Source organism: Bombina bombina, chromosome 7, assembly GCF_027579735.1.
Source record: "Bombina bombina isolate aBomBom1 chromosome 7, aBomBom1.pri, whole genome shotgun sequence".
In the NCBI taxonomy this organism is placed as follows: domain Eukaryota; kingdom Metazoa; phylum Chordata; class Amphibia; order Anura; family Bombinatoridae; genus Bombina; species Bombina bombina.
Genome location: NC_069505.1, coordinates 517,902,110 through 517,922,512, shown reverse-complemented (window position 1 = coordinate 517,922,512; position 20,403 = coordinate 517,902,110). Strand labels below are relative to the sequence as shown.

Here is a 20,403-nt window from a genome sequence, read left to right as displayed (position 1 = left end):
GCAGCAGTTTTAAGACACTTTCAAATTTATTTCCATTCTCAAATGTTGCAGTGTCTTTTTATATACACATTTTCTGGGGAACAGGATCCTACTGAGCATGTGCAAAAGCTCACAGGATATACGTATGCTAGTCTGTGATTGGCTAAAGTCTGTCACATGATAGAGGGGACCGGAAAATGGGAGAAAATATAAATTTGCCAGAAAAAGCGAACAAACGGCTGCTTATTTGAAATTGAGGGTAGGTGTTATTGCATTGTCTTTTGATTATGCACTTGTTAATGATGTAATCCTACTGCATTTAGTGCTCCTTTTAAAGCTTTGAAAGATATGGAGCGGATTTACAGCAGATGGGTGCAATGATTTGGATGACTAATTTTAGCCAAATTTGCCATTCACTTATTCAAAAGATATAAACATTTGTAAACAGGATTTTACATAATATTCTCGATTACTGTGCAGCTATAGTACTATTCAAAACATTATTGTGTGTATATATTTAATTTTATCTGATTTCAACGAATGAATAATACTTTAGGTGACTATTCATCTATAACATAGCATTTTACCTTGTCACATTCTTCCCTTATTAAAGGGACACTGAACCCAATTTTTTTCTTTTGCGATTCAGATAGAGCATGACATTTTAAGCAACTTTCTAATTTACTCCTATTATCAAATTTTATTAATTCTCTTTGTATCTTTATTTGAAATGCAACAATGCAAGTTTAGATGCCGGCCCATTTTTGGTGAACAACCTTGGGTTGTTCTTGCGGATTGGTGGATAAATTCATCCACCAATAAAAAAAGTGCTGAACCAAAAAAAAGCTTAGATGCATTCTTTTTCAAATAAAGATAGCAAGAGAACAAAGAAAATGTGATAATATGAGTAAATTAGAAAGTTGCTTAAAATTGCATGCTCTGTCTGTATCACGAAAGAAAATATTTGGGTTCAGTGTCCCTTTAAGATCTTTTTTATATAAGGAAACCTTGCACTTCCCAAATTCTGCCCCCTTCCCTCGGAATGTCTCTGCTTGGCCCCGCCCTCAAGGTACCCAACTCTGCTCCTGCATGCCAAGATTTTTTGAGACTCTACCGGTGCCATTATTGGGAAGTGTGCTCTATTCTTAGTTTCAGGAAATTAAAGGGATACTGTATGCAGCACTAATGCTCATTGGTTGATAAGTACTTTTTGATTATGCTTAATGGCTGATAAATACAATTAGATTGTACCTATTGATCAGTATTATCAATAAGGATTAGCTACACAACTGATACGGCTATATACATATATATATATATATATATATATTTTTTTTTTTTTTTTTTCTTCATAAATGGAAAGAGTCCACAGCTGCATTCATTACTTTTTGGAAATAAGAACCTGGCCAACAGGAGGAGACAGACACCCCAGCCAAAGGCTTAAATACTCCTCCCACTTCCCTCATCCCCCAGTCATTCTTTGCCCTTTGTCCCAGGAGGTTGGCAGAGAAGTGTCAGAAGTTTATTTTCATCTCTTATGGAGGGTAGTACTCTTCAACATGGGACGGGAGTTTTAAGTAATCCTGTCAGTCTCTCAGTGAGGGCTTGAATGAAAGTTAGAGTCCGGAGATGCAGGAAGAGTCTTTCTGGGAATCCATTCCGACTCATTTTAACAACTCCACAAGCAATCGGCGTTGTCGAACTTCGCTGCTTGCTTTCTTCTCTCAAGTCCATGGCGGATGCGAGGCTACTATCCATCACACTTAAAGGGTCGTGTTCCTGTTCCACGGCGTAGATTCCGGTAAGATCGTTTTATTTTACTTCTTCATGATTGTACTGTAACTCATTTGTTCCTGCGAACTCACATGAAAAATACAGGGTCTCAGTGGGACTCCTTCAGTATCTTGGAATCAAGGGTTAATATCTACTGAGAGGGATTATTCAACAGGGAAGTTTTTAATCACGTTTGTTATGTGATTCAGTCTGCTTATGTGTAGTGTTCACTGAGCTCATGGCTGTGAAACATAACGGCCTTGCGAAGTGAAGCGACCTTATGGTTGGGCGCGCTTTTTTTGGACTGTACGGTTCACCTTGTGACCTGGCGTATTTACGTTCTCGTCTCCCATTTCCGCATTCCTGACTGTGTGGCGACGAAGAAATCTAGTCCCCTGGTGTCTGGTTCATAGGAGGTGGTGAGTGCCCCAGCCATTGTGGGTGTCAAGTGCCATTTCAATTGTTTTTTATTTAGTCCATTTTTTTGGTATCCTTATCCAGCTATGGAGGATGCTGATGTTGAAATTGTTCAACTTTCTGATTCAGACGAATGCGAATTGGCCCCATTGACTCAGGTCTGTTCTTTAGGCCGTTCTAGAGCGCCTTGTTCCTCGGGCTCAGGGATTTAAGGGACTGCTGAGCCATCCGCCTCGGGGGGCCCTGTCCTCTGGGAGGCGAGTTCCCTACCGCTCCCTCTTACTACACATGCGGGTAACCCAGGTTATGTTTTTTCCCCCCGGAGGTTGTGGCACAATTTCACTTTTACATACTTTTGGCGCTTGCGTGTCTAAAAAGTCCAGATGTTTATTTGCGAATGTGTTCATGCCCGATTGCCCCAGGTCTCTCGGCCACAGGAGGGAATGGGCAGTTCCCTGCGGGTGTAACTGTTCCTGAGTGTTGTGCCTTTCGTTACAGGCTGGCTCGCCTTCGTGTTCGACTCAGACATGTTTTTGAGCTGTTTGGGGATCCTATCCTTCTCGGTTATGGGGCTCATCAGTCTCCTCCTTCGAATGGCTCACCTTGTTAGACATGGGGGATGAAGTAATCTCCTTTAAGTCTTGTTAGTTATCGAGATCCTTCCCAGTTTTTTTGAAAGAACAGGGTTTCCATTAGGCTGGTCCTGCGGATCATTCTGTTCTTCTTGGGAGTTAACCCTCGGGTTGCCTGTTATTTTATTTTATCCGGTTAGGATGAATTTTCTTTTCTTTTTCATACTATGTTTCCTGCGGGAACTTACTCACTCTTTACTTCTACGGAAGTTGTTTGGGACACGTTAGTCCCATGTTAGTCTGTTTTGCTTCCTCTCTCTCTGAGGGCGGATTTCAGTTATGACCCTGGTTGCAGGCTGGTCCTGCTTGGGTTCAGATCTTCTGTCTCGTGGCTTATTCAGACACATGGCACCTATTATATCTTGCTGGTCAGGTTGGGGTGCCGAGTGCTCTTAACATTATTTATATTCTTGTTATTTGTTTTACAAGTTTCATTTAAACATTCTCAAGAGGACTTGCGGGTCCGTACGGCTCTCGGGATTGTTTCAGTCCTAAATAGCCGTCTCTCTGGTGACTGGGTTAGTGAATTTTGCTGTGTCACTCTCTGATGTTTCCGTGGTGGGAATATTAGAGGGTTTAGCACCTCTTTCCGCTGGTCGGGTGGGGTTGCTTTAGGAAATTGTCCTTTTTGGACTTTAGTGGCTCTCTTCTTCATTTGAGACCTCTTGGATTGTCAGTTTCTCCTTGTGGATGGGTCGCCTTCTGGGGACTTGGATTCCCTTCGGGAGTTGGGTGTTCCTTTTTCGGTACATTAGACAGTGAGGTCCTTTTCCGGTGTTGGAAATGCTCTGCATCTCTTTCTTGGAATAGAAGAGGTCCTAGTGGTTTTCCACTCATATGGTTCAGGTATTGCCATCCAGGTTGCAGCCAAACCCTTGTTTTACTGTTCCTCTGTCTTCGAATCTGAGGCATTGTGGAGGCTTGATGTTGCTCTGTTTGGGTGACTTGTCCTCACTGTTCCCCTTGTGTATGGAGCTCGTGGCTAGTTGGACAGCTAGCTCAGCATACTAATGCTCTGTGGCTACTCCGTACTGTAGCAAACTGAGGGTTGCTAGCTCAATCCCCGGCGAGTTCTACTCAGCCTTTCCTCCTTTCGAGGTTGATCAAATGAGCAGCGCCCTGTGTCCCTTAAGGGGGATTAGTCGCACTTTCAAGCACAGTCATGTTAAGGTGGTTTGGACGCCTTTTAGCTCTAGTGTCCTTTTATGGCCCTGGCTCTTTGGAGTGTTGGGCTCCTGCAGGGGGTGGTCTCTTCCCTTTGTGTTGGGACTTGCAAGGGCTTCTTGCTCTTGTTATCTGGGTTATTCTGGATTTTTTCCCTGGGAGGGCTTTTTTTTATATATCAGACGAGGGATTTCTGTTCCTGGAAGTTTGTTTAATCTAAACATTTGTGGGGCCCGGGCTTCTTGTCCTGATCTTCGGTTTGTCGAGGGTTTTACTTGGTGTTTTCTCTTTGTGGATCCCGCTGTGGGATGTTACCAGGCCTTATGATCCTAGGACTGGCCTGGCGGTTCCAGTTTCCGGGTTACTTGGCTGTTCTGTTTTACAACTTGGCCAGATTTATTGAGAGCCGGGGCTCCTTGGGCCTTGTCTTGTGCCGGACGATATGGTTCACTTGGAACAGCCAACTAACGTGACCTAATGATGGGCTTTCCTGCCTAGCAAACGGAAGGTTTGCGGTTGCTCAGCTGTCACTTTTGCGCCTGTTATGTGTGCTAGCACGATGGTGTTTTAAGGGGTTCTTCCATGTTCGTCAGTGAGGTGGCCTTGTGTCCTCTAGGTTCTTCCTACAACTTCCTGTCTTATGGGCAGGTGTTTCTCGACGTTCTCCTTTTCAGGGGGCTCGTTGTCCTCCTTACGGAGGTGTGGTTCCCTTTTTAGGGGCCTCTCCCGTGTTTGGGAGGTCGGAACAGATGTTAATCTGGTTCAGGGATTGGTCTGCTCTTTGAGTTGTTCCTGTCCATCTGGGGAGCTGCTGGCTCCGCATTGAGACTTAGTCGGGTGGCTTTGCTAGATCTCTTTAGGAAGTCGTTGTGTCCATTCTTCCACCCTTTTGGGGGCTGGCCTTGGGATTCCTTTCGATTCCCTTGCTTTCAGATCTGCTGTTGCTTGGGCTGGTCCGGCTAGGTGTAGGATCTGAGATCTGTTGTTCATCCTCAGGTCTTGGGGGTGACAGTAGACCTTTTTTAGAGGTTCTGTGCCTTTCCTCTTTGAGATCTGTGAGTAGACTTTGCGGCCTGTATTGCCTAGAGAGTGTCCTCTGTTTTGGAGGTTGGGCAGTCTGCTATTTTGTGCGACCACTTCTTCCTTACGGATAGTGTTTTTTTCCGTGTCTTCCTATGGATGGCAGCGTGTTACTAGACTCAGATGTTTCTTTTCTGAGTTTGTTACTTGTTATTCTCTTTGCTCAGTCTCTGAGTTCTGATGTTTTGAGGACTTTGTCTTCATCTGTCTTTTTCGGTGCTGTTGCACAATGTTTGGGAGATCTTTCTTCTCCTTGATGATGCCTGGTTGCTCCTTGTGGGTTGGGTGTCATCTCCCCTTGTTCTCGGGATCCTTTTGGGTCTCTGCGGACTTAACCTTCTTTTAAAGGGTTTTTTTTCTTTATGGATCTTGCTGTACCTTTTTGGGCATCCCTTTGGCTCACCCTTGTCCTCTCCCTTGGGGGGATTTTGAACTGTACTAGTAAGGGTTGTGTGAGGACCAACTGCTGTGCGACGGTTCTCCTGGAGGAGTGTTGGCTCAGTGAGTCTGCCTTGCGGTCTCTAGTTAGGCTTTTGGACTATCTGAGGGTCAGTGTCCTCGGGGTCTTTTCCTTCTAGTTTTTTTGCCTGGCTCCGACGAAGTGGGGTTTGGTTGGGTTGTGATTTTTCAGGCCTGGTGCCCTCAGAATGGGCTGTGTCCTCTATAGCTTGGGTATTGTTTTCCCAAAAGTTATGAATGCAGCTGTGGACTCTTTCCATTTATGAAGAAAAACTTAAATTATGCTTACCTAATAATTTTCTTTTCTTCAGATGGAAAGTGTCCACAGCTCCCCACCCATATTTTATCTGTGGGGCGTCTCTTATTTTTTATTCTTCTGGCACCTTTTCACCCTGGTATTTCTTCTACTGTTCCTTGTTCCTCAGCAGAATGACTGGGGGATGAGGGAAGTGGGAGAAGTATTTAAGCCTTTGGCTGGGGTGTCTATGCCTCCTCCTGGTGGCCAGGTTCTTATTTCCCAAAAGTAATGAATGCAGCTGTGGACTCTTTCCATCTGAAGAAAAGAAAATTAATATATATACACATACATACAGGCTCAAAATTTCAGGTCGTAAGCTACTAGCCAGGCCTAAATGTTACTCGCCACTTCTGATCCTACCCACACCACATTTACTACTCCACCCCCTCTTTGCATATGTTTAGCCATTGTGAAACACATTATTGTGCAGTCATTTTTAATATTTATTTTATTTTATACCTTAACAAATTAAATAATGCTACATACAGTAATAGATTAACATAAAATAAGTGCATAGCCGTTAGTAATATCAAGTTGGTGGTTCTGGGTAAGAGAACAGCTGGATAGAAATAGGAAGTTGTTGAAGTGACAGAGTGAAGAAAGAGAGTGCTGACAATCATGGAAGGTCACAGCAGACCTGGAGATTTTCTTTTAATAATGATCATCTCTCCCTTCTATCTCTTAACTATCTTTCCCCCTCCCTACTCTCCCTTATCTCTCAGGCCATATATTCTCATTACACTCTTTATTCCCCCTCTCTCATATCTCTTTACTCTCTTTTTTTTCTCCACTCTCTCGTAAAGCTATCTTCTTCTCCAATTTTCGTCTCCATTCTCTCTCTCTGCCCCCGTTTACCCTCTCTTAAGTAACAATCTAAGCACTAATGGTGTTCCTACAGCCCTAGAGGAATAACATATCCTTACCCCTTTCTAGGATATATAATATCCCATCAGATAATATATTTAGCACATAGCCCAAAATATGTGTTTGCTTATGCTGCAATAGGAGTGTATTTTTTTACTCATTAACTTTTACTCGCCACCATTATATTTCCACCCGCCAATGGCTAGTAAAGAGTGGAAACTTTGAGCCCTGTATACATACCGTATATATATATTATGTTATATATAAAACTTTAACAGCTTTCAAGCTAAAAATTGTCTCTCTTTAAAATTCTTTGAGGGCCCTACAGCGCACTGACGAGACTTCTTCGTTAATCTCACCAGACCAGAGAGTTTTAGGTCCGTAGTATTAAAGGGACATGAAACCCAACATTTTAGTGCTGTAAAGTTGGTTTCCCCCAAACTCAAAATTAAACCTTAATGAACTAACGGCCTATACATATAGGAGTCTGTCCCTTTAAATAAATTTTAAAAAAAAATACTCTTCTTTACTAAAGATTCCAACTGTGCAATGCATCATGGAATAAAAAAAGTGACTTTTTTGCACTACTAGAGTTTGGATTTTAAGACAATAGTTACATTATAAAACACTGCAGGCTCAGTGTTCACATTGTTGCAGGGGGGAAAAGAAAAAAACAAAAACAAATGCATGCATAAAACATTTTGCATGTGGGCATAAGAAGAGTCTTAGATCCTGATGATCAAGAAGAGAGAAAGCACGCTAAATCTTTGGGGTCATTTTTTGAGCATTATATTGTAATGTATATATCTCTTATTCACATCCAGAACTGTGCTTACTTAGATAAACAGCTTTCAAGCTAAAATTTGTCTCTTTCTAAAATTCTTTGGAGGGCCCTACGGCACACTGACAAGACTTCTTCGCTAATCTCACTAGACCAAAGAGTTTTAGGTCCATAGTATTAAAGGGACATGAAACCCAACATTTTTCTTTCCATTTCCATCGCAATGTACTTCTTTAGATATCCTTTGGTGAAGAAAAAGCAATACACATGGGTGAGCCAATCAAACCAGGCATCTATGTGGAGCCACCAATCATCAGCTACTGAGCCTATTTAGCTATGCTTTTCAACAAAGCATACCAAGAGACTGAAGCAAAACAGATAATTAAATTGGAAATTTGTTTAAAATTGCATGCCCTTTCTAAATCATGAACAAAAAAAAATTGGGTTTCATGTCCCTTTAAATGAGTTAATTTGTGGGAAAAACTGAATAGATTTTTTTAACTGATCCGTACAGCTCCAAGAGGGGGGTTCATTTGTTTTGTTTTTTTAGAGAGTCTTCTGTGCTCAGGGAGGCCTTTTTTAATGTTGTTTGCGCTTGAAAAATAGAGTTGTCTATTCTGCATTAGCCTACAAACTGGTTTAACTTCTGAACATAATAAAATAACATGCGCCAGATGCCATTGCATGCATCTCTTCATCAGCTGTTAAACTTCCTCAAATAGCGTTAAATATCAAGATTAGCACAAGCTTTTTTTTTTTTATATACTTCTGTTGATTAGGGAAGTGGTTAACCACATTTCACAAGAGCCTGTCTATAGACAGTGAAGCCATCTGAACCAAAAATAGGTGCCAGTTACAATATTCCTTATTTCTCAAACTCCATAAAAATAAAAAAAAATCTGGTACTAGACAGGCCTTATCAGGAGTCCCTTAGTGAACAAATTATAGTTCATTCAAATAATTATCTAATTGGCCTTTATTTGGTCAAGACTGGACCCATTTACAAAAAGGTCTTTGGCGTTGGGCAGCCCTACCATAACACAAATCTTTGGACCAATTTCATGGTAATTTGGCTAATCTAACCAAGACTATTCTTATTTCAATACCTGTTTTTCTAGCTATCCAACCCCCTGAGAAATAAAAATAAATAACCAATACAGATGCTTTCCACAACACCTCCTTCAAATTAGATGAGAGTGAATCAATGACCTGGAAAGGAAAATTTTAAGGGCCTGCATGACGTAGGAAATGAAAAACAGAAATTGGTTTCTTTGCATGAGTAGGTTATGTCCTCTCCCATTGAATTATCTTACCACTAAAGTAAATGATCTTCTAGAGTTTCATTCAAAAATAAAAAAGTTGTATTTTATTGTAAAGAATATGCAGATTTTAGGACAAGAGCCTATGTAAACATGTATTCTGTCCAGAGATCTTGTTAATTTTGGGTTAAAAATACATATATATATATATATAAAAATAAAAAAAAACTACACAGAGGTCTACAATCAAAGTCTCTTCATGGCTTTATATCTTTGTAGAAAATAAAAAGAGAAAAACATTAAACAGTCTGTTTTGTGTTTTATAGAATTCTTCCTTCACTCATGGTGTTCTTTTAACATTATCTAGAATAAAGTCACAGCAATGTCTGACAAGCTCACGGTGCATCTATAAAAAGTCTAAAAATAGCTTTAACATCCAAATTCAAAAGTTTTATTAAGGATCTAGCATCGTTTGAGGGTTTTGTATTTAGAGGGCAGTTTCTTCCTTCTTCTGGTCTACCAACAGTTGGTCTTTTTCAAGTTGTTGAGTGACAGTGTGATAGCTTTTCTTTGACATCCTCCTAAATGAAGCTCTTGGGTGACGCATGATCCTAAAACCAGCCCACAAAGCCCTCACCTCCTTTAGCAAATCCTGTTTGATGCTGTCACTTACAAATATGTTGATGAAAGGGTCCAAGGCACTGCTGAGACTGGTCAAGGAGAAGGAAATACGGTAGGCTGGTCGGATTTTGTTCTCAAGTAAACAAGTACACTTATTCTGTTCACTGATATAAGAACGGATAAAAAGCACCACATGATAGGGGAGGTAGCAAATAATAAATATTGCAGTCATGGTCATCAAAAGTCCAATTATCTTGTGCTTCTGCTCCTTCTCCAGGCCTGGACTCCGATGGATAACTCGAACAATGGAGCAGTAGGAGAATACAAGAAGCACTAAGGGAATAAGAAAGACCACAAAGATACGGAAGTAGTTGACTCTAGCCATCCAAGGGTCCATCGGGTACTTCTCATAGCAAAGTTTCACATTTTGGCTTGAGTTGAAGAGTTCATCACGGCCAAGGAAGACTGAGTGAGTGCCAAGGATGATGAGCCAAACAACAGCACAAATCATCATGGCAGCTTTCATTGTTCGTAAGACTGCTGCTCGAAAAGGAAAGACCGTGGCAAAAAAACGATCTGCAGCTATACAGCTGAGGAAGACTATGGTTGTGTAGAGGTTGGCATTAAAGAAGAATCCAACAATTTTGCATGACAAAGCCCCAAAGAGCCAGTCCTCCTTGGCCGTGTAGGCTATCCATACAGGTAGTGTAAAAACATACATGAGGTCTGACGCACAGAGATTGGCCAGATATACCCCAAGCACATTGCCCCGTTTCACATGTTGGACTATAACACCAATAGCTGCCAAGTTACCAATAAGTCCAAAAGTGAAAACTATTCCATAAATAATAGGGAAGAGGGTGGCCTCATAATGTCCTGAATAATTACAGGTCTCTTCACATGCCATTGAAGGGTCTTGTTCCTTAGCAACAATCTACAAAAAAACAAAACCATGTCATTAAATTATCAGAAAAACATCAGAGATCATTAATTATTGGAATCTAAAGAAAAGTAAAAACAATACCAAAAGAAACTGAATCTTTTTTGTTAAAGGCATATAAAACCATTTGAAACGGCACTTCTTGGTAAATCCTAGCGGTTGTGAAACGCTAGGATTTACCATTGGAACAAATAAAGGGGACTTTCAGTCACGAAGTATAAAATAAAGTTCCTTTATTTGTTTGAAGCGTTTGTCGCACTGAGCTGGTCAGGCAGCCCAAGACAGTACGCTATTTTGCTGAGAGGTGATGTTTCCACCTCTTAAATAGCCGTGCGGGCACGGCTATTGATTAAGAGGAAACGTCACTTCTCAGCAAAATAGCGTTTGCCGTACTGAACTTCTCAGGCAGCCCACGGCAGAACGCTTCAAACAAATAAAGGAACTTTCAGCGTGAAGTATTTTATACTTCATGACTGAAAGTCCCCTTTATTTGTTCCAATCACTTTAATAAATAAATATATGTGTATTTGTGTGTGTGTTAAAGTAAACAACAACAAGAACAGCTTCTTGCTAAATAAGCACTTACAAAGTATTAGTGTAGCCACTGCCGCATCTAGATAAGGTTAACAGACATTACAGAATTGGAGTTCTACTGCCACATGATTTTTTCCAGCAAGTGGCATCTACTCTATCATGGGCAATAAACTGATCGTTGTTATAGAGGTTTCCTAGCAACACTTTCAATGAACTGCTGCTCTTTTGCCTTCATGTAGAGACCACAGCCCCCTTGTGGGGTACTGAGAGGAAGTAATGGACCCTGCACAAAATTAAAAATGTTGTTTTTGTGTTTTTTTAATTGTATATTAAGCATAACCCACTGCTTATTCCTTTTTTCATTGCAACAAATCCCTTTAAAAAAAAAGAGTGAGACTCAGTTAATTTGCATTTTCTCCCCCTATCTCTTTTTTTATTTGTAATCAGTAATGCACCAGTGTCTTGCTAACTAGGGGATTAAACTCCAGTTTGTTAGCCACAAGCAGAGCAGGACACAAACAGTGCCAAATAGGAACAGCATATGTCTATAGTTGTCAGTGATTGGCTGTGTCCTACTAATAAGCTATGCGTTAAAATATTTTAATCATGCATAGTAAAACAACTTAGCAATATACTTTGTTTTGCTCTCTTTTCCTGTAATTTTGGTCTGAACAATAAATGACTGTTAACATATAGACAGTGGCCATTCCGTCTTCTCCAGGTGCAAGCTCCGATTGGCTCCTCCAAAGAAGGAAAGTGGTGGGTTGAGATTGACCATTGAAAAACAATTGCAGCAAACAAGGTGTTAATCTAGTAACATTTAGACTCATGATACATTATGTTAATCTATTGGAAGACTGCAAGGCGTCCACTGTCCCTTTAATTTCCCATGCAAAAGGGCTTAATGCATAAATAACAAATCTGTTTAAAATTTAGGAGCCAGTGAGAATATTTAGGCACCAAACACTTGCGAAAAACAATTTATTTATTAAATGCCATCCGTTTATATTTATCCAGTTCTCCCTTTTGTTTGGATACCTGCAATAGTTTATTATTTATTCTTGTGAAACTGCAACACACTAAAATCTGTGCAAATCCAGATTTTGCATTTGGCAGCTAACGAATTACCCGAATGCACATTTCTAGTTTATAATTACTTCTTATAAGAACCTCTAAAACAGGTCCATTTCTGTGAGGTATTTGTCCAGCTGTCAGCTTGCTGGAAAGAGAAACTGCGCTGGGGAGAGAGCAGTTAGCAGGGAGTCAAATGTGCTCTTTAAAAATGTAATCCTGCAACCAATAAAATCAGATTGCTCTGGTTTTTTCCGCATATAGTATTTTACAATTGCCTCTATTTTTCATATGCATGTGTTTTTCTATTATGGTAATAGGTGTTTTGTGTCTTTTGAAACAATCTGGTCACCTTTTAGTTTGTGAGAAATAAAAAACAGCAAGAACTGCAGGTGAAAAGGTTTACACAATACACTACAACTTGAAGGAGAAATTTCAGTGATTCCAGTGAAACTCCTCCCCTGTTCAGCCCTCTAGCAGAGGCGGGGAAAACTCATTTTACAATGAGGAAAACAATGAAAAAGATAAATATAAATTTCATAGTGATTTTTGCATGTGCCGTTTATTTTTATTACAGTTTCTACTGTGCACCCAAATAGTTTGTTTTTTTTCCCTGCGTAAGTTCAATACGAATTTTATTTTTTCCATAAAATATGATTTTTGCTGAATATATTTGTAATGATTTTTAATGCATTTAAATTATTTTTTTACTTCGTATTTTAAATTTCAAGATTTTTTTTAATTTATTTTATATAAATGTTAAATTACAATTTTTTTGTGAGTCCTATTGTAATGTATGCATCTCCATCACAAAGCAGGGAACACCCCTTTATGTGACACTAATTCTGAAAAAAGCAATTTTTACCTTGGATATAATATACAATTTTAAAGAGTTTCCAATGTACTTATATTATCAACGTTGCTTCAGTCTCTTCATATTCTTTGTTGCAATGCACTACTGAACGTTATACCAGGTTTGCCAATAACATGAGGTTATATGTGCAGCCACCAATTACCAGCTAGCTCTCAGTAATGCATCAATGTTCCTATCCTTTTCATCAAAGGATACCAAGAGAACAAAGCAAATTAGATAATATAATTAAAATCGGAAAGTTGTTTAAAAAAAAAAAAAAAAGTATGCTCTGTCTGAATCATAATTTTTTTTTTCAAGTTTCATGTCCAGGTGCGCGAATAGTGTAGCGAGCTGCGCTTGCGCAGTTGCGCTTCACGCCTGAGTCGGCTTCTAGTTACCAGCACGAGTAAGTCAGTAACTTACATAGGGCGTATGGTGCGGCTCCTTTTGACTAAAAGAGATACCTGTCAAATCCCAAATTAAGAAAATGTGAGACAGAGGCTGTATTGAAGCAGGTATTTAAAAGGATATTTAAAAAAGGGACAAACCCTTTAAAGGGATACTAAACCTAATTTTTTCTTTCGTGATTCAGATAGAGTATGATATTTTAAGCACCTTTGTAATTTACTCCTATTATCAATTTTTCTTTGTTCTCATGCTATCTTGATTTGAAAAAGCAGTAATGTAAGCTTTAGAGACAGCCCATTTTTTGTTCAGAACCTGGGTAGCACTTGCTGATTTGTGGCTAAATGTAGCAAACCAATCAGCAAGTTCTACCAAGGTGCTGAACTAAAAATGGGCCGGCTCCTAACCGTTTATTACTGCTTTTTCAAATCAAGATAACATGAGAACAAAGAAAAATTGATAATAGGAGTAAATTAGAAAGTTGCTTAAAATTGCATGCTCTATCTGAATCATGAAAGAAAAAATGTGGGGTTAGTATCCCTTTAAGATGGTAATATAAAATGATAAATCATATATATATATATATATATATATATATATATATACTGCAATAAAAACTTCATTATTTATTTTGTTCCCCTTTCCTGTAATTCTATTCTGAAATTGTGAGCTTTTCAGTTCCTGTTAGAAATGGAAGTGCCGAACACTTTTATATTCCACACAGCCATTGGCTGCACACTCTAGTGACCTATTTATAACTGTCCCTAATTGGTCACAGCAGAGAAGGTAACCTAAGTTACAACATGACAGCTCCCATTGTTTTATAGACACTAAAACTTTACACTTATTTTGTCACTATTTAAAAAACTAATTAAAACTTTAAAAATACATCTACTTGTTATTCTCAAATAGTTTCTTTAAATGCATCATTCTATCTAGCATTTATTTAGTGTTTAATATCCCTTTAAGTGGCCAGTTTTTTTGTAAAGATTTTACTGGACAACTAAACACAGTACTATTCTAAATGTAGCCACCAATCAGCAAGCGCTATCCAGGGTTCTGAACGAAAAATGGGCCAGCTCATAAGCTGAAATTCTTGCTTTTTCAAAAGATAGCAAGAGAACAAAGAAAAATTGATAATAGGAGTAAAATTAAAATGAACAATGATGTATGATGTCCTCTTCCCCTTAGGACAATGTGACCTTTTCTTCTCAGCTATACAACGTGACAAATCACCAAATGGACATAATTGGAGGTTTCTTTGTCTGAAGTGTTAAAAACCCTTAAATATTTAAATGGTTTTATACTGGCTTTTAGGATTTAACACTTTGTGGTGGGGGGGGGGGGGGAGAAAGATACTTCCTATTTTAGTGTGAGAGCAATTAACAAACTTCCTGTAATTTATCAAGTTCATGCAAGACAGCGAGAGGAGGTACAGACCACCTGTGCACACAGTTTGGGACATTGCTAAGCACCTAAAGATTGACACATTCATTTTATACTATATATATATATATATATATATATATATATATATATATATATATATATATATATATATATATATATATATATATATAATACAAAATGTTAAGTGACCTAGAAGTAAATATGTATTGGTCAAACCCTCATATATATATATATATAAATTTGGGGGGGGGGGGGGGTGTAAAATAGTTTAGTTTTTTTTTTTTATGTTACACAGACCTAAAATGCACGCATCTTGTACATAAAGTATATGACAAAGCAGTTTCAGAAAAGATATATATAAATAAATACACACACACACACACACACACACACACACATATATATACAAACACACGCAATTGCACTTTATTTGAGCAATATCTATTTATCAATGTTTCTTAAAAACAATTGCATGATGGTACAAATAGACATTCAAAGTTGTAAAAAAATATTTTTTTTTATTCAATTCAAAATACAAAAACAATATGCACATTATTTCTACATTATTCCAGATTTGGTCTAACAAATTTAGTTTGTGACATACAATAATTGTTTTTGTGTCATAAATGCTTATGGTGAAGTAGAATACTGCAAAAAAACAAACAAAAAAAAAAAACACAACTTTAAAATATTGTGTTTTATAAAAGGGTGAACTCAGTTTATATTGTGCTTAATACTTCAAAAATCATTTTTGATATTTGCTGTCCCTATTAAAAAAAACAACAACAACCTGTAGGGCTTTTTACGCCATCAGTTTTATACAGAATTTCTGTGTTTCTGCATTTGCCAACTACTTCATTGTGAGGCTCCTTACTAACTTCTAAACCTATTTACAGAAAAACATACACTGCCTGTTTTTAACTCTATATAAAAAAGTAACACTGTTCCCTGATGTACCTGTCAAGTAATACACAATGGCAATCTACACAATATTATTATAGTGAGCACATCAATTATTTATCACCTCAAAAATGTAAACTGTTAGAATACTGAAAAATATAGATCAAATATTCTTGTTGTTAAAATAGCAACAAGTTGACAAAGTATTATTTTGGTACTTTTTTTGCCAACTATTTCTGAAGAAGCTAAAGAAAGGTTTGAACTTCATATTGCAAACACAGGCAATAGCAACATTACACACTATGCTTTGTCTTGTGCTTACAGTTCTTGTCCACAAGTAAGAGCATTGGAAATCTTCAATAAATAGCTTAATGCTGATGAGTTGGATTCTTTGATCCATCCTTTGCTGAACTATTATTCCAGTAGTTATCCCCCTCTGAATAAAGATTCAGCATTCTTTCCTTCCTGATGGGTCATTCCAGGTTCAAAGTGCATGTCTACCTTTTTTAGGCATGTCACAACTCCAAGTTTTTCAGGTCCATCTAGTGAGGGAAGGTTAGGTCTTGGAGACTTCTAAAGCCCCATCCTAGAATAAGCGCTTTCTACAGAGTTTCCTTGAAAAACATCAGACCTCCAACAATTTACAGTTACAATTGCACTCAGGATAGCCATGAGCACAGCCAACCCAACATTTAAAGATTGGTCTGTATTTTAGTTTGGGAGGTACATTGAAAACCTGTGTTTCTCAGGCCAGAGGCACCACACTCTGCTTTTAAACACAATGTCTTGCTTTTTTCTCTTTTCTGACAGGATGACAATAAAAACATAAATGCTCTTAACTCCATGAGGAGATCCCTTTTTATTCCATCACTCACAAAGATATTAATAAACGGATCTAGTGCACTGCTGACACTGGTGAGGGCAAAGGAAATTCTGTAGGCTGGGCGAACACTTCTCTCGAGGACACAGTTACAAAGGTCATAGTCACTTAGGAGGGAACGGACTAAGAGCACCACATGGTAGGGAAGATAAGAGAGTACAAAAATGATAGTCATGAACATCAGAAGTCCAGTGATCTTTCTTTTCTGCTCTCTATCTAATGTAGAGGTACGCTGGATGACTCCAATGATCGAACAGTAGGAAAAGACCAAAAGAACCAATGGGATGAAAAAGACCACAAAGATTCTGAAATAGTTGAGATGAGCCATCCATTTCTCCATAGGGTATTTTTCGTAGCAGAGCTCCACATTTTGGATGGAGATGAAAAGGTCGTCTCGACTCAGGAAGTAAAAATGTGAGCTTAGGATGAGGAGCCAAACCGAGACACAAATACAGATGGCACACTTCATGCTTCGGATTAACCGAGAACGCAAAGGGAAGGCAGTGGCTATAAAGCGATCTGCAGCTATACAGCTAAGGAAGGAGATTGTGGTGTAGAGGTTGGCATTAAAAAAGAATCCCACAATCTTGCACGTCAGAGCTCCAAAAAGCCAATCCTCTTTGGCGGTGTAGATAATCCATACAGGTAGAGTGAATACATACATCAAGTCAGATATGCAGAGGTTGGCCAGATAGATTCCCAAGATGTTCCTTCTCCTGATCAGTTGTATGATGACCATTACCGCCGTCAGATTACCAAGTAAACCAATGATGAAAACTGTGCTGTAGATGAAAGGGAACAGGATTGCCTCATATTTGTCAGGAAATGCACACGTCTCGTTACACATTGTCCTGTTTCCAGTCCTGGGAAATAATTTGAAAAAAATTAAGGAAGGGTAACTCAGAAACATACCTTTTTCACAGCAGATATGAACCATAGGCTCATGTATGTCCATAATTGTTTCTGAAGCGTAAAAGTTAATTATTTCTTAGGATAGCCTTATGCATAAGTACTAATTACGTTTACACTTCAGAAATAAAGTGCAACATTTTATCTCTTTTCATAATTATCTCCATAAAGACTGTCTACACCTCTATAAAATGTTACCTTCAAAGATTATTTAAAGACTTTTTACAGCAGAAGCAACTCCCAAAAAACTTACATCAAAAGAGACCTCTAATCCTTTCCTCCTGGTGTGTGACTTTACTGAACACCAAATGACAGACGACAGATTAAACTCCTTTAATGTTTCTCTCATGTCTACACAGTGTGACACGGGAAGCTGTATGCAATAACTTTACACCAGGCTTACAAAACTCCAGACTAGGCATTGCAAAATATCTGCATACAAAATAAATGGTTTTAAAAGCACTTCAGTTGTCATTTTGTTAGTAAAGCTTGTATTGTTTTGTAATCCAGGGACATACTGCTTGAAAGTTCTCTGAAGTAACTATTTTTATCTTTCTTGCTGATACATATATAAATGAGTTTATCTAGACAACTAAACTAATTTGGTTATGTTTAGTTTCCATCATACCATGGAAACACTGAAGTGGTGTATTATCTTCCTTAGCAGTCACTCTTCATCCCACATCCCCTGGCAGAATTCCCTGTGTCTTGTTTAAAGGGACTTTAAAAAGTAAACTTTCATGGCTCAGACAGAACATGCAATTTTTTAGAGACTTTACTTCTGTTATCAAATTGATGTTGTTCCCTTGTTGGAAAGAATACCTAGGTATGCTCAGGAGCAGCAATGCACTACTGGGAGCTAGCTGATTGGTGGCTGCATATACCACATCACCAAAGGTGTTCAGCTAGCGTTAAGCAAGCAATGGTATAGTTATAAAATGTTAGAGTTTTCTTTTTGCACGTTATGTCCCTTTAAATAGGGACATAAAACTCAAAATAGACATCGCTTGAAAATTTTTAAAACTAAAAACAAAACCATCTTTCATTGTTTGCCCACTTTTCCTGTTATTTCATAATTTGTTCATGTGGCTAAAGTGCACAGTGAACTTTAGATGTCTGACCTTGTAACAGGCTATGTAAAATGATTGCTTGATCACTTTGTAAGCTTGTTCATATTTCTCCCTAACTAGCCTCAGCAGAAGAGATAAGATACATATACTCAAGAGGGTTGTTTACAGGGTTAGGTAGTTGAACTGCAAACAAAATAACAGTTTAAAATGCTCACAAAAATGATTATGTATGCAGATCTTATGAATGAATGAATGAATGAATGAATGTATGAATGTATGTATGTATGTATGTATGTATGTATGTATGTATGTATGTATGTATGTATGTATGTATGTATGTATCTATGTATGTATGTATGTATATATATATATATATATATATATATATATATATATATATATATATATATATATATATATATATTATTATTATCATTGTGTCCCTTTGAGATATAAACTAAAGAAATACTAACCCTTAGGATAAACACTGCAAATAAGAACTGTGAGATAAAATTGTAAATCAATGTGCAAATAGTGCAAGATGATACCGTGTTGGGGGAGGGTTATGGACTAAGGGCTTTCTGCTTGTTTGATAGTGCACACACACACACAGGCACACACAGTCACCTTACAAAAGGCAAAGCTCCCTCTCTTATAAAATATTAGGAAATGCAATGAGACAGAGATGATGGATAAATAGATAAAGACAAAGACAGACAGTGTGCAAAGAAAGGGATTTTATAACTATTTCATGTGGGAAAACAATGTTATAAATTATCATGGTAATGTAGAAATCATTTTTTTTTTATTTTTTTTTATTTGAGAGCACAATTCAGCCTGTCCTAGACAACCTGTCCTGATATTGTGCATTTAGGAGGCCACTCTACATTAGACACGCAGCAATGACTGAGCCTGTTCTGATAATATACAGTCATGGAGGGTCACCCTACAGGAGACAGCCTATCCTGATAATCTGCAGTTATGTGACCCCCACAACCAGTATGGACTTAAGTCGATAACATGCAGCATTGGGGTGTCATTTTAGATTAGACAGGCATCTGCCAGTCGGGTCAACTTACTTAGAATGATGCAAGCACAGTTTTTGCCTGTCCTGATAATGTGCAGTCAGATTACATGACCCAAATATATATATATATATATATATATATATATATATATATATATACTCCCTATCTGAGCCTGTCCTGATATAACCCAATAAGATCTGCCCCAAACATAGTAATGTAACTAGCCTAACATGTCATTCCCTTGATGTTCAAACAAGAACAAAGCAATTGTCTTCAGCATAACTGATCTGATGCCAGCTATACAGTGTGTCAATTTATGTTCATATTGTGGTTACAGGTGTGGTGGGAGTGCCATATAAAAACGCTGTCTATATCATAAATCCTCATACATAACACACAGTACAAACAAAGTTATATAGAGAGGTCATTATTCAAACCTTATGGAAACAGCCCAAGGGGCCGATTTATTATGCTGCGAAAGCAGCAGTTTCCACGCAAGCCTTTCCGACTCGCCGGAAACATAAGTTAAGAAGCAGCGGTCTTAAGACCGCTGTTCTGTAACTCGTCCACCACCTTTGAGGCGGCGGACAGCAATAATCCCAATCAGATACGATCGGGATGATTGACACCCGCTGCTAGAGGCCGATTGGCCGCGAATGTGCAGGGGGGTGATATTGCACAAGCATTTCACGAGAAATGCTTGTGCAATGATAAATGTCAACAGTGTATGCAGTCTGCATTTATCAATGTCCACTCGCACATTGTTAAATCGCCCCCCATGTGTCATATTAAAGGGACAGAGAGATTTGTATTTAAAAATATTTAGCTATGCATAATAACTTTGCAATATATTTCCATTATTTATTTTGCCCCTTTTTATGTAATTTAGCTCTGAATATTAAGAAATGTCTCATTCTCAATGCCCTGCTGACTTATCAAGGCTAACCCTGCTACATATATATTCCAAATTGGCTTTAATCAATCAGATAACCGCTGCAAAACTATGTATATTATACTATTAACAGTGGCTGAACTTGTGGTCTGTGGACTAATGACCAGATTGGCTCCTCCAAATA

General features: G+C 38.3%; 2 protein-coding genes across 3 annotated transcripts in view; both read right to left on the bottom strand.

The window, feature by feature from the left end:
* Positions 1 to 6,232: 6,232 nt before the first annotated feature.
* The window catches only part of LOC128666945 (G-protein coupled receptor 4-like), a 43,501-nt gene continuing 29,330 nt past the window's right edge, over positions 6,233 to 20,403 (bottom strand). Inside the window, exon 2 of the mRNA XM_053721766.1 lies at positions 6,233 to 10,261. Within this exon, the coding sequence (XP_053577741.1) occupies positions 9,194 to 10,234 (1,041 nt within the window). The 5' untranslated portion in view covers positions 10,235 to 10,261 and the 3' untranslated portion in view covers positions 6,233 to 9,193. The remainder of the gene's footprint in view (positions 10,262 to 20,403) is intronic.
* The window catches only part of LOC128666943 (G-protein coupled receptor 4), a 7,654-nt gene continuing 2,526 nt past the window's right edge, over positions 15,276 to 20,403 (bottom strand). Inside the window, exons 1-2 of one of the 2 annotated variants that reach the window (XM_053721764.1) lie at positions 17,483 to 17,558; positions 15,276 to 17,183 (exon numbers count right to left, since the gene is read on the bottom strand). In XM_053721764.1, the coding sequence (XP_053577739.1) occupies positions 16,133 to 17,183; positions 17,483 to 17,484 (1,053 nt within the window). In that variant the 5' untranslated portion in view covers positions 17,485 to 17,558 and the 3' untranslated portion in view covers positions 15,276 to 16,132. Of the gene's footprint in view, positions 17,184 to 17,482; positions 17,559 to 20,403 lie in introns of those variants that run through there. The other variant, XM_053721765.1, reaches the window with a different exon arrangement.